A 13,810-nucleotide genomic window follows, 5' to 3' on the forward strand; every position below is an offset into this window, starting at 1 on the left:
AGAGCATGTTGATAGGCTGCTCTTTCTAGCTAAAAACTTGTAGGCCTCAGTATAATGCTATGTAATTGTTGCAATTGAGTTTTCAGTTCCTTCATCCTTTGGTAATTTCTTGGATAAATTTCATTTATTTGTCATTTGGAAATCAGAATTTCTCTTTTAAATTTCATTCTGCACTGAAAGCTGTTCATATTGTTTGTTTGAATATAGTGAAATAAAATTTAAGTGATTTCCCTAACATCAAGAATAATCGTGATTAATAATCGCGATTACAATTTTGATCAAGATAATCGTGATTATCATTTTTTCCATAATCGTGCAGCCCTACTTTCTAGCAATCCAACGAGCAGTTCTTTCAGAAAGTTTGCTTCATCTTCCAGACCTCACTCTGTTAACTGCCATTTCTTAATAACATTACAATCTGAGGAAACAGCTACCTGAAAACACTTTGCTACGTTCTTGTAGGCTTCTCCTGCTTTGAGAGCATCAATTATTTTATTATTCAGAATGCTCGTTAGTTGCTTAGAGGAGCCCATGGCTGTTGATTTTAGGGACAAAGTTTGAGGAGTCAGAGAATTTATACAGCTTTGAAATCTGCATCATCTGACCTTTCCTAACGAAGAATTTGAACAAGCCACGGCTCGATAAGCTAATTAAGGTCTGGAACCTTGGTAAAAGTTACCTGAGAACTCAAATGCATTAGGATGCTCAAACTTTCGCATACTGTTCCTTTTCTTTTTTTTTTTTAAACTCTCCAATTGTCCAAAATAAGAATAATACACAAACCTTGCAGAAAAGAAATGTCTCGTCTTTACCTTTACGCCTTTTGGTGATCAGTTCATCTTCTGCTCACTTAACTATTCACAGTAACAGACATTTTCAGCAAGGGTGCCCAAACTTTTGCATACCACTGTATGAGCAATTTGACTCAAATATTATGGTGTATAAAGGCCCGGACCCACAATACCGACAACTAGAATGATAGCTATAAATAAATCAGTCCCCTGCAGGTTATATGGTTGGTGCTCAGACCAGGCCTGGGTTTATCAGTTTATCCGTATCGGTGAGATTTGCTTCTGGAGCCATTTTTCCTGATGCAATAAACAAATCGGCTAATTGTTTACACGTGATGTCATCTGCTATTTTCCTGGGCGTCTTTGTTGGAAAATAAAAACATATATAACACAAAGCGCGGATCTTTTATTCACGGATACGAAGAAACATTTTAATTATGAACTTCGGCAGCCCAAACATTTAACCGTTTTAGACTTCTTTATCCGTGACGCGTCGTCCGGATTAAAATCCGTAACCACACTGGTTTTTTAAAATTATTATTATTATTCTATTTCTGTGATCTATTGGCCCTTTTCCACTACCCTTTTTCAGCTCGCTTCAGCCCGACACGGCTCGCGTTTCGACTACTTCAGAACAGCAGGACTCAGCTCGCTTCAGCCCTGCTTAGCACCCAAAACTCGCACGGTTTTGGAGTGGGGCTGAAGCGAGCCAAACCGTGCCGAGTGAGGCTGGGGGCGTGAGCAGACACTCCCCTGTGCACTGATTGGTGAGGAGGAGTGTCCTCACATGCCCCCACACGCCCCGCGAGCACGCTGGGATCTGTAAACACCGTAAACCCGGAAGAAGGAGAATTACGAATTACGAGAATTATGAAGCCTTATGCGCCTCGCCTCATCTATACGCTCTTGCCAGTATCTGTTGGCGTTGTCGGTGACAACAAGCCACAGCACCAAGACCAGCAACACTAACGACTCCATGTCCTCCATGTTTATTGTTTACTATCCGGGTCGTGAGACTACCGCTTAAAAGGTCACTGATGTCACTGTTTGCGCCGCTTACATCCACCCACTTTCGCTAACTCCACCCAATGTGTCCACCCACTTCCAGCCAGCACGGTTCAGCGCGGTTGTAGTCGAAATGCAACTCCAACAGCCCCACTCAGCTCGACTCAGCCTGGCACGGCTCAGCCCGACTCAGCCGCGTTGGTAGTGGAAAAGCGGCATATCTGTATTATATCAGCCACCGGAGTATGAGCACGGGTTGTTTTGGAGTCCGAGCTGTACAGTACGACCCGGGATAATGTGCGACTACTTGGAAAAAGCTTCCGTGGCTATTCCTAAGCTGCATGCGTTTATTTCCCTGGGTGTCGGGGCCGAGCGATATTCTAGTCCGGATTACAGCTGTGGTGTTTCTGCTTCAGACTGGAACTACATTCAGGTACAGCCATATAGCCCAGGAGTAATAGGGTTATACCTGGAACAAATTAGTAACAAGCTGAAAATTTCAGAATATGTTCAGAATACCTTTAGGAATAACATACTAAAAGTCCCCGGAAATCCCCCTTGTGCTCTCTGAGAAATTCAAGATGGCGTCCAAAATGGCCGCCAAATGGAGATCTGCCCACATCTCAGGCCCAAAACAAAATGTTAATGCAATTAAAAGGTCAGAATATATGTTTTGTAGGGTAGGAGAGTAAATTCCAACATGTGTGAATTAATTACATTGTGTATTAACCAGGGCTTTGAACCGGTTCAAGGAATGAAAACGAAAACCGGGAACTTTTTCTATTTCACATGGAACAGAAACGAAACCAGAAACTTTATTATTTTTTATGTTCCGGAACAGAAACGCTTATTAAAAATAATGGTAACTGGTTAATACCGGTTTTTATTTCATTCCTCAAAGTTTCCGTAGCCTACAAATAAGTCATTCTTCTCCTGCGCAAGTTTCTATGACCCGCTGGGGTTCACTTCCTGTGTGACGTTCGCTGATTGAATGGAGAGAGCGGGAGGGTGGACTACTATCACGTCTCCACGTGATAAGTGAGTAAGTGAATTACTGAGTGTCTGAGCAAAGAAGAGCCTGAACGTTGCAACCTCCCTATTGGCTGTTTGTAAAAATGTATCAGTTGTTGCCCTTCCCACGGGAATCATCGCGGGCTCGAGAGACGAGACCTGACGAGTTAGTTCGTTGGTAGCAGAACAAAATGTCTGGACACAAATCGGGTTTTCAGAAAAGGAAAGAAAATAAACGGAGGGTCGAAAATACAAAAAAGGAGGCAGAAAATGCAAAACGAGTTTTAAGGTAGGACAAATGGTTAGTTTTCTGAGGCAGCCCGCCGTGGCTGCAGGCTTTCAGTTGTCATTGAATGGTTACTTTTCTGAGGCAGCCCGCCGTGGCTGCCTGCAGGCTTATTTATTATAGCCCATTTAGTTAAAATAGTTGATATAAAATGGTTATAGTTATGTGATGGTTGTCCTGATTTAGACTGGTGTTTTTTTGGGGGGGGGGTTGCGCGATGTTGCACCCGGGTCCAGATTAGGGCAGAACCGGCCCTGGCTACATTTCAGGTGTAGTTTGTTTTATGTATGTATGTACTTGCATAGATGTGTACTTGGTCTTCCAATATGGCGCCTAACAAAATCTCGCGGCGCGGTGACGTCATGCGGTAGCCCTCTATAGGGCCTGACTAGCCTTTGGTAACACACTAAACGAATTCTCTTTCATTTTTGGCACTTTTTCTGTTTGTGTAGATGGGAAGACATACTGAGAATCCAAATCGCCAACATTTGAAATAATAATTGTTTTGAATTATTTCTTGTCTTATTTAATGAAGGTTGTAATAGAATTAGCCTACATTTGGCTTAAGCTGGATGAGACAGAGACATAATTTTATAGCCATTTGTTAAACAGCTGACAGGGAACGTAATTAACCGTTCCGGGAACGAAATTTTTTTGTTCTAACCGGTTCGGGAACGTCTATTTAATGGTGGAACCCAAAACCGGAAACGTTAAAATTCCGTTTCTGTTCGGAACGAACCAATAGGAAAAAAATTCTGGTTCAAAGCCCTGGTCATGTTATCGAATATCGCATATTTTTCTGATATCGTGCAGCCCTAATGCTGAGTTCAGTCATTTTTAAAAGGTCGTGCTAAGTTTAGTCATTTTTTTGTCTGAACACACTGGCATTGCTAGTAGTAAAGACTGGCGCTAGAAACTCAAAGATTAATTTTTTTCCACCCTTAAACAAGCTTGAATAAATTCCCTACTTCATTGATGGTACGACAAAGGTCCAAGCGTTACAACTGAGGCACTGAGAAGTGTTTAAGTCTACTCATTGTTTATAAGCAAGAGCTTTTATTGAGGCAGACCTTTTTCTCATGAAAGTCGCCGGAATGTTGAAGTGTACTGAAACAGCTTGCCATTGTAGTTTTAGAAGATAGAGTTCTCAAATTTAATTTCCCTTTAATATTTTATCAAAGCTTAAAGATGCACTAAATATTAAGGAAACTGATGTCTAATTGTTGTCTTGCATTATGTTCATGTATGTAGGTAGCCTACTAAGCTAATCTGTCAATCATGTCAACCATCAAATTCCATGTAATTTCCACATTAATGACCTTGTAATCTTGGTTAATTTTAATTTTAACAGTGTGACAATGGTGAATTTGCATTGCTTGTATGAGAGAACATATAATTGAACATTTTAATTGCATTTATATTATGTTTTATCCCTGAGATATTGAAAAATCTCCAATCGGCGGCCATTTTGGACGCCATCTTGAATTTCTCAGAGAGCACAAGGTGGATTCCCGGGGACTTTTAGTATGTTATTCCTAAGGGTATTCTGAACATATTCTGAAAAATTCAGCTTGTTACTAATTTGTTCCGGGTTGGACTCAATTTTGAGCTAATGCTCTTGGGCTAATAGTTAGTTAATTAATAAGATTTAGCTGTATCCAATGACGACGGTAAACGACTACAAATGATTTGCTTAAAGTGCAGATTCTGGACCAATTTCGTTTCAATTTTTTCGTTTCAACTTCAATTTTTTTTTTTTATATGAAAGTATGTCCCTTTACACACTCATCCAGAAGGGTGATTTTGCACAAGGCTATCTGTCTACAGCAGAAAAAATAAAATAAAACGCGTCTGGAAAAATCCCAAGGGAGTCTGGAGCCAGAATCGTGACGTCGCCAGGAGGCTGCGAGAGCTTTGCACGGTTTCAGTGCACAGCCTGTGTAGACCAAGCGCTCCCATTTCTCTCTCATTGTCCGGTCTTTTGGGAAACGATGAGTACTAATCCCATCAAGATTGGTGTTGCTACACCCTCCTACGATACATCTGTTAACCATTTTAATAATTACGCGATAACGTTGAAGAAATTTGCAGAAAACCACCAGGTAGTTTTCTCATAAACAAACCAGCGCTGACGTAGGATTCAGAGGGAGGCGTCCCGCACGCGACGTCACGAAAATCAATGTTTGCCGGGAAATCCAAATGCCGAGTTTTTTCAGAGGCGGACCAATTCAACTCAAATGGCTTGATTTCAACTGAATTTTTCTGGTATTGCACAAGGTAAAAAAAAATTGCACAAAATGTGACAGATATTTCACCAAAGTTTAATATAAAATAGGAGAATTCCATTGATCTCGCTCCTGAATTTACCCGTGATGTGCACTTTAAAATGCCTTCAACATTGCACGCTTCCTATTGCTGGAGGTGTATGGAATCAATTTTGTGCCAAAATGTTCATACAATATTTTTGAAATATCAAACAAAAACGACAAATCAAAATACAAAAAAAGAAAAAAAGGTCAATTTTTTTAGACTGGCAAACAAATTATTCATGTAATCGTGCAAAATATCAGTCTATTACTCTTCAGAAACCTTTTATTTTTGTTCCGCGTCTTTCTCAGTTTTGTTTGACGTAATTTATTTTGGTTGCGATTCCAGCTTTCTCGTTTGCGCTCCCTGACTTTTTGCTTGCAGTTTTGGCACAAACTTCCCGTGTGGGCGGGCTGTCCAGGAACGCATTCCCATTGGCTAACTTGTGTTTGACTGACAGCTGCGCTCAGCCATTCCCTACTCGGATTCTGGCGGACTGTTTGACGAGTGACCGATCCATTGACGGTAAACAAGGATGGAGTGGACTTCAGTGGCGACTATGATATTGAATTAATTCAACAAAGTGTAAGTGCGGGACAAATGTGTTGTGTGTGTTGCAGTAGTGCACATTATGCAGGTGTGTTTAACGTTAGCAAGACAGCTATTATATTGGGTAGTGGAGCTGAGGCTAACATTTTACTTGCCACGAAACACCTGCATAATGTGCACTACTGCAACACATTTGTCCCGCACTTACACTTTGCTGAATTAATTCAGTATCATAGTCGCCACTGAAGTCCACTCCATCCTCGTTTACCGTCAATGGATCGGTCACTCGTCAAACAGTCCGCCAGAATCCGAGTAGGGAATGGCTGAGCGTAGCTGTCAGTCAAACACAAGTTACCCAATGGGAATGCGTTCCTGGACAGCCCGCCCACACGGGAAGTTTGTGCCAAAACTGCAAGCAAAAAGTCAGGGAGCGCAAACGAGAAAGCTGGAATCGCAACCAAAATAAATTACGTCAAACAAAACTGAGAAAGACGCGGAACAAAAATAGAAGGTTTCTGAAGAGGAACATACTGATATTTTGCACGATTACACGAATAATTTGTTTGCCAGTCTAAAAAAACTGACTTTTTTTTCTTTTTTTGTATTTTGATTTATCGTTTTTGTTTGATATTTCAAAAGTATTGTATGAACATTTTGGCACAAAATTGATTCCATAGAGGTGGAGCTGTTGCATTAATGCATTAACCCCTTCTGGCAAAAATCAAACCTGAGTTAGGGATAGGAAACGATCGCTTTTCAGATTGTTCTGTGCACAGCTTCCTGCTCGAGCCCTTTCTTAGTTCTCAGGATGAATGGCGGAACAAATCCGGTAACCACATTCACCTTGTGCTGTTCTCGTGACATTTTTTGGTGCAAACAAAGCCTGAAGCCTTTTACTTTTGTGTGTGTGAGAGAGAGAGAGAGAGAGAGAGAGAGAGAGAGAGAGAGAGAGAGAGCGGCGGTGCTGTGGAGCTCACCGTAGCCTTGCTGCTGGCCCGGGTAGCCCTGCTGCGCTGGGTACTGCTGCTGTGCTGGGTAGCCCTGTGGCTGAGGGGGGCCTTGCTGATAGGCTTCCTGCTGCTGACCATACTGCGAGTTTCCTACACACACACGAGAGAGAGAGAGAGAGAGAGAGAGAGAGAGAGCAGGGTACCGATGATCATCATGATGATGATTACCGGAGCAGAGCATATACAAAAGTACACCTTAATTAATAAACAACCTTTAACACAAAGACAATCCCCACAATATCGGACTGCTACAATCAAGACCGCAGAAATCTCAATACTAAATCTCTTCCTCGTTAATTCCTACTTTTTTTTCCCTTTCTCTCTCTCACTCTCCACATTACTACTCATGGCTGTTTGCTGAATGACCACTAGATGGCACTCTCGGATCATCTTTCATTTCAGTCTATCATACTCCAGTACCTCAGCGGATAACTCTAAATCGAGGTATAAAGCGGGTCGCATGCATCCACAACGCGCTTCGGGATTCGAAGGCGGCCTGGGTCGCATATTCTTTTAGGAGTTTGTACACAAGCATGTCCTGGGCTCGAGTGAAGGACTGCCTGATGTCCGCTGTACAAGTACGTACGTGCGTGCTCGATCATTTCCATGACGACATCTTATTAAAGTGCAACCACAGGCGTAACTCTCTACACGCTTTCGTTTCCAGCACATGAGGCACCGGAGTTTATGCAGGATGAGGCTGGTGATATTATAAATATGACCTAAAACATCATCAGGTTTTCACACAAGTCCTAAAAGTAGATAAAGAGAACCCAGTTAAACAAATGAGACAAAAATATTATACTTGCTCATTTATTTATTGAGGAAAATGATCCAATATTACATATCTGTGAGTGGCAAAAGTATGTGAACCTCGAGGATTAGCAGCTAATTTGAAGGTGAAATTAGAGTCAGGTGTTTTCAATCAGGTGTGAGTGGGCACCTTGTTTTATTTAAAGAACAGGGATCTATCGAAGTCTGAGCTTCACAACACATGTTTGTGGAAGTGTATCATGGCACAAACAAAGGAGATTTCTGAGGACCTCAGAAAAAGCGTTGTTGATGCTCATCAGGCTGGAAAAGGTTACAAAACCATCTCTAAAGAGTTTGGACTCCACCAATCCACAGTCAGGCAGATTGTGTACAAATGGAGGAAATTCAAGACCATTGTTACCCTCCCCAGGAGTGGCAGACCAACAAAGATCACTCCAAGAGCAAGGCGTGTAATAGTCGGCGAGGTCACAAAGGACCCCAGGGTAACTTCTAAGCAACTGAAGGCCTCTCTCACATTGGCTAATGTTAATGTTCATGAGTCCACCATGAGGAGAACACTGAACAACAATGGTGTGCATGGCAGGGTTGCAAGGAGAAAGCCACTGCTCTCCAAAAAGAACATTGCTGCTTGACTGCAGTTTGCTAAAGATCACGTGGACAAGCCAGAAGGCTATTGGAAAAATGTTTTGTGGACGGATGAGACCAAAATAGAACTTTTTGGTTTAAATGAGAAATGCTATGATTGGAGAAAGGAAAGCACTGCATGAAGGTGGGCCATGCAGCAAGACAACGACCCTAAGCACACAAGTCGTTCTACCAAAGAATGGTTAAAGAAGAAAGTTCATGTTTTGGAATGGCCAAGTCAAAGTCCTGACCTTAATCCAATGGAAATGTTGTGGAAGGACCTGAAGCGAGCAGTTCATGTGAGGAAACCCACCAACATCCCAGAGTTAAAGCTGTTCTGTATGGAGGAATGGGCTAAAATTCCTCCAAGCCGGTGTGCAGGACTGATCAACAGTTACCGCAAACGTTTAGTTGCAGTTATTGCTGCACAAGGGGGTCACACCAGATACTGAAAGCAAAGGTTCACATACTTTTGCCACTCACAGATGTGTAATATTGGATCATTTTCCTCAGTAAATAAATGACCAAGTATAATATTTTTGTCTCATTTGTTTAACTGGGTTTTCTTTATCTACTTTTAGGACTTGTGTGAAAATCTGATGATGTTTTAGGTCATATGCAGAAATATAGAAAATTCTAAAGGGTTCACAAACTTTCAAGCACCACTGTATTCTATCCACATTCACTGGATATGAGCAATCGTGTGCTCTGATTGGCTACTCGACTCCTAGGATATCAGCTCGTATATTGCGAGGAGAGGAAAAACAGAATGGTGGAGCGTCTTGCTGAACCAACCGAGGACAAAATAAAAACAACAAAGTACGGAATGAAAGTATTTGATGGTGAGAACGTATTATTTTTTCAAGAATCATCATCATCGCCACATTTTTTCACAAATTGCTCCTGTCATTTCGCCGGTTAGCGGAAATGATTTTGTTGGATGTTTTGTATAAAAGTTTTTATTTATCGAATTTGAAAAAAAAAAATCGAAATAAAAATGCCCCGTTTCTCAAAATCCAGTGAATGTGGACAGAATAAAACAGTTACTCCACTCAATCTGGTCGTACTCGGTGCTACGCTCTTCATCAGCTATCAGCTCATGTACGACTCAATTTCGTGGAATAACTGTTAATTTTCTTACATTTAAACAGCAGTTCTTAGTTTGCAATAGACGTCACTTCCGGTAGTGAGCCGCCTCGTTTTGTGTTCAGGCCGTCCTTAAAAAAAAATCCGTTTCCTGCCCACCGGGTGAGCAAAAAAATTTTCAGTCGGGAGGGAGGGATTTTTTTTTTTATGGATGGATAAGAAATCGCAATGCTGTGTTTGCTTTTTCTTTCAGTACTTTTTTATTACAAAAGCAGACACATTTAATAAAATGACAGTTTAATCAACTGAAACTTGTACAAAAACTTTAAGTTAGCATTTTAAATGCTGACTGCAACATTTGCAAAACTTTTACAAAGGTACTTAAACTGTCCGACACACGGACTTTTTGTAGTTCTAAATCGAGCGTTAGGCCGAGTTCGGATGAAATTACACTATTAAAATGATCACTGAATGATTTGTTTTTCTGAATCTTTACTATTTTGTTGTTCGCTGGAATACCATTTTGCGATTTCACACTTAAGCAAATGTTTGAAAACTCCGGATCTCCTTCCTTCATGGTGGCTGCCGTTTTTTTGTGCCTCACAGCGCATGCGCAGAGCTGATTCAGTTCTATATTCTGCGCGGAATGCAGGGCTTTCCACAAGCGCCGGCTGCCGGCCGTACAGCCGACTACTTTAATGACTATTATTTTTGTAGCCCACAGGCTCTAAATATTAATTTTCAATTTTAATAAAATTAAATGTTTATCTAACGGACTGACAATAATGTCAAACTGAACCGCACTCATTTAAGTTGTGATTCGCGCTGTTTGTACCGATAATAACTACAAATTCCCCGCCGACTCCGTTGATCAGGGGAGAGTAACTCATCCGCGGCCCTGACATGCGGTGTGTGTGTGTGCGTGCGCGCACTCGGCGGAGGCAGTAGTGTGTCGGAGGGAACAGAAGCAGAGATGACGCTTATTTTGTCTCCGGTAAACCAGTCTTCTCTCGTTCAATTACGTGCTGGCAGCAAAAGACACCGTTGGTTGTAAATGAACCCAAACTGAGTGGTTGGAGTGTATTTTCATACACAAATGGAGAAATGTTCGCTGAGTGTGTAATTGTGTCGCCCCACTGCAGACCGTTGTTGTTGTTAATTCATAGCATGCTCAGCTGCGTGAATGTGTCATGCACCGAAAATAAGAGATTTACAAGCCAGGAACGCCTCATGATGCAATACGCAAGAAAAGAAAGAAGATTTACTGCCATTTTACTTTGTATTTGAGTAAAGTGAATAAATAAATGGTCTGTGGAAAATACATTTAATCCTGGGAACTGCGTGCACAGGAGTTTGTGTTTACTCCCCCCCGGCTGGCTACTTATTTGTCACGGCTGGCTAGTATGAGCCTTAGTGGAAAGCTCTGGGAATGCGGAAATGTCAATTTCGATTTTAGATTTACGAACCCGAAAAAAAACGTCGAAAAACCGGCGTTAAAAAAAAAAATTTCAACCGCACAAACGGCACTCACCCGGCCGGTGGACCGGAAACACAACATTTTTTAATAATGGCCTTGGATGTTCAAATCGAGAAAAAAACAAAAAAGGTACAAAGAAGACCGAGTCATCTATATCCCCTGCCCTATAGACCAAGTTTCAAGATATTATTTGTCACAGTTTTCAAGTTGTGCTTCAGGAAACCAACCCTACCTCTTTCCACTGACCTCAGCAGTGACCCATAGCATAAACCCACCGGACCTTTGGTCCAGGTGAGCTAAAAATTACAATTTCTCACATTTCTTCGTATCAAAATGCACGTATACATTACTTAATCAACACATATACCAACTTTCAACACCAAACCACTCATAGTTTTCAAGTTCTGCTTTCCGGAAACACAACCTATCCCTCAGACTAACCTGGGAGACTGAGTCTGAAATTGTTTCCATGGAAACATGAAAAATTTAAATTTCTTCATATGAAAAGCCACATCTACATCACCTTGTTAACATATACACCAAGTTTCAAATCCGTATCATGAATAGTTTTGGATATATCAGGGATGAGAATGAAAAATATTTAAAAAGTCTGAAAAAACCAGGGCGGGGCCCAGGGGCTAATGATTTTTGGCTATATTTTTATTTATTTATTTATTTATTTTCTTTATTATTAGACATGGAGATTATTATTAGACAGGGAGATTATTATTAGACAGGGAGATTATTATTAGACAGGGAGATTCTTTTGTGTAATCTGAGTTGAAGTGGGTTTTGTGCTTTGGTTTTTTGGGGCGCGCGCGTGCTCTCTCTGCCATGCCGATCCTGTAGGCTGCACTGACTCAGCTGAAAACTCCGTTCCTCGAGAAAAGAGATAAAAGCCCGCCCACACTGAAAGCTGATTGGTTTATTTTGCTAAGTCACCCAATCAGGATGCTCTTTGTCTGGCATGCGCTACATGAACAAGCACATAGTCTCTCTCGCGCGCGCACATTTTAAGATGCGTGATGCAGACCTTAATGTTGTGCGCGCACGCTCAAAAACGATCATTTTGGTCTGAAAAAGTCGGAAATCCGCCGATCGGCGGAAAATTCTCATCCCTGATATATGCTCCGGAAACCAATACTGCTCTTCGAAACTATTTTTTATGTAAAAATCTGAAAAAAACTTTTTTTTTTTCTTTTCAAAAATCCGAAATAACAAAAGGTACCAGTTCACATGTTGCTTGATACGCCATACAAAGTTTCATGATGGTATCTTCGGTACTTTTAAAAGATGTGGCCCGGAAACAAAAACGTGACCGGACGGAACCAGTTCCTGTATCCGCCGCCAAACTTCATTTCATTATCGGATCCCGAAAGAAGTCGTGCACAAGGGTGAAAGAATGAAAAATCTCAAAAAAGACACCGTGAAAAATGGCTCGCAAACCTTTCACTGTGTTCGAAAGGAATCGAGAGTCCGCATGCTTGTTTTTGCAGCCATCATTTTGATCAACGTCGACTTACGTTTTGGAAGTCGTAAAACAAACCGTTCATGAAACGATGAAACGGAGTTTGCAGGTCGGGCTCAACTGAAACGCGATCGTTTATTTTATTTTTTTTTCAGGCTGTCAGTTCATAAGTCTGAGCTGTGTTTGAAATGTCATGAAAGAAAATGTAGGTTATCGTCGCAGAAATGCCTCCAGAAGCTCCGACTCGAATCACGTCCTACGCTTCGGCTTACGTTACGTTACTCGCCGTCGCAAAAATAAGAGGATTATCGTCCTTTAGAAGTCTTATTCCAGCATCATGAACCCAGCCACGAGTGAAAGTTTTCAGCTTCGAGACGTTTTCCAGAGCTTTCATTTGGTTCTTCGTGTAAAGCGATGTTTGGACGACCAGATAAATGGAAATGTCCGGAAACCGTAGGTTTGGAAAGTTGCTTGAGAAGTCCGTCTTTAAAGCATATACACAGAACCATGGCCTCACTTTCATTTATAAATGCCTTGAGACCTCAAGAATGGCACAGGAATAGTTAAGAGTTAACGATAAATCTAATATAGCACTTTTTACGATTAAAGCGATTTATATAGGTCTGAGTGAATGACCTTGACGTCCGTAACGTCACAGGAGGAAGTCTATCGGTCTCATCGCCATTTCCACTATACTAAAACACAGAGCTGACTGCAACTCCGATCCTCCATTTTGAGCTAATTTATCACCATGCAACGTAGATGTGTTGCTGGCGGGTGCAGCAACACGACAGAAGGTGGATTTATGTTGCATTCATGGCTCAAAAATGTTCAAACTGCAAAGATCTGGACGCGTTTTGCGAGAAGTTCACGGGCACGTTGGGCACCTACGAAGTGGTCTCTCCTCTGCTCTGCACATTTTACTGAAGACTCGTACGAGACCTCTGATCTGTTGAGGAGCGTTGGCTCCATATTGAAAGAGGGTGCAGTACCAACAATTAAAGAAAACTACAAGAAAAGTATTCATTTTATTTATTTTTTAGAAGGAAAAGCTGCACCAGTTCTCCCGGAGTGTGAGCCGAGGGTTGTTGGTAAAACCCGGGACGGAACGGGATGGGACACATCGCTCGGGCAGTGACCTCCCCGCGGTTGTTGCTAAAACCAGTGAGGTTTCGTCCCGTCCCGGGTTTTAGTAACTGCCTGAGCCGAGCAGTAATGGCGGAGTACTCAGTATGGAGAATGAGTGGAGCAGCTGTCTGATTTCTCTGCTGGATATTGCTGCCATCTCGCCCTTACGTGGAAGAAGCGAATGAACGGAGAACTGGAAGTCAGATCGTTTCAAAACAATCGGCCACAAGATCGGCCTTCAAGAAGCGAGAACACAGACGGGTAAGCTCCGACTCTCATTTGAATACAAAATAC

General features: G+C 41.8%; 1 protein-coding gene across 3 annotated transcripts in view; it reads right to left on the minus strand.

Moving 5' to 3' along the window:
• Window positions 1-13,810, minus strand: part of ss18 (SS18 subunit of BAF chromatin remodeling complex) — a 62,557-nt gene that overhangs the window by 15,568 nt on the left and 33,179 nt on the right. For all 3 annotated transcript variants that reach the window (XM_060913683.1, XM_060913671.1, XM_060913677.1), the window contains exon 8: window positions 6,927-7,049. In XM_060913683.1, the coding sequence (XP_060769666.1) occupies window positions 6,927-7,049 (123 nt within the window). The remainder of the gene's footprint in view (window positions 1-6,926; window positions 7,050-13,810) is intronic.

The sequence above is a fragment of the Neoarius graeffei genome, chromosome 1, assembly GCF_027579695.1.
Source record: "Neoarius graeffei isolate fNeoGra1 chromosome 1, fNeoGra1.pri, whole genome shotgun sequence".
Lineage (NCBI taxonomy): Eukaryota > Metazoa > Chordata > Actinopteri > Siluriformes > Ariidae > Neoarius > Neoarius graeffei.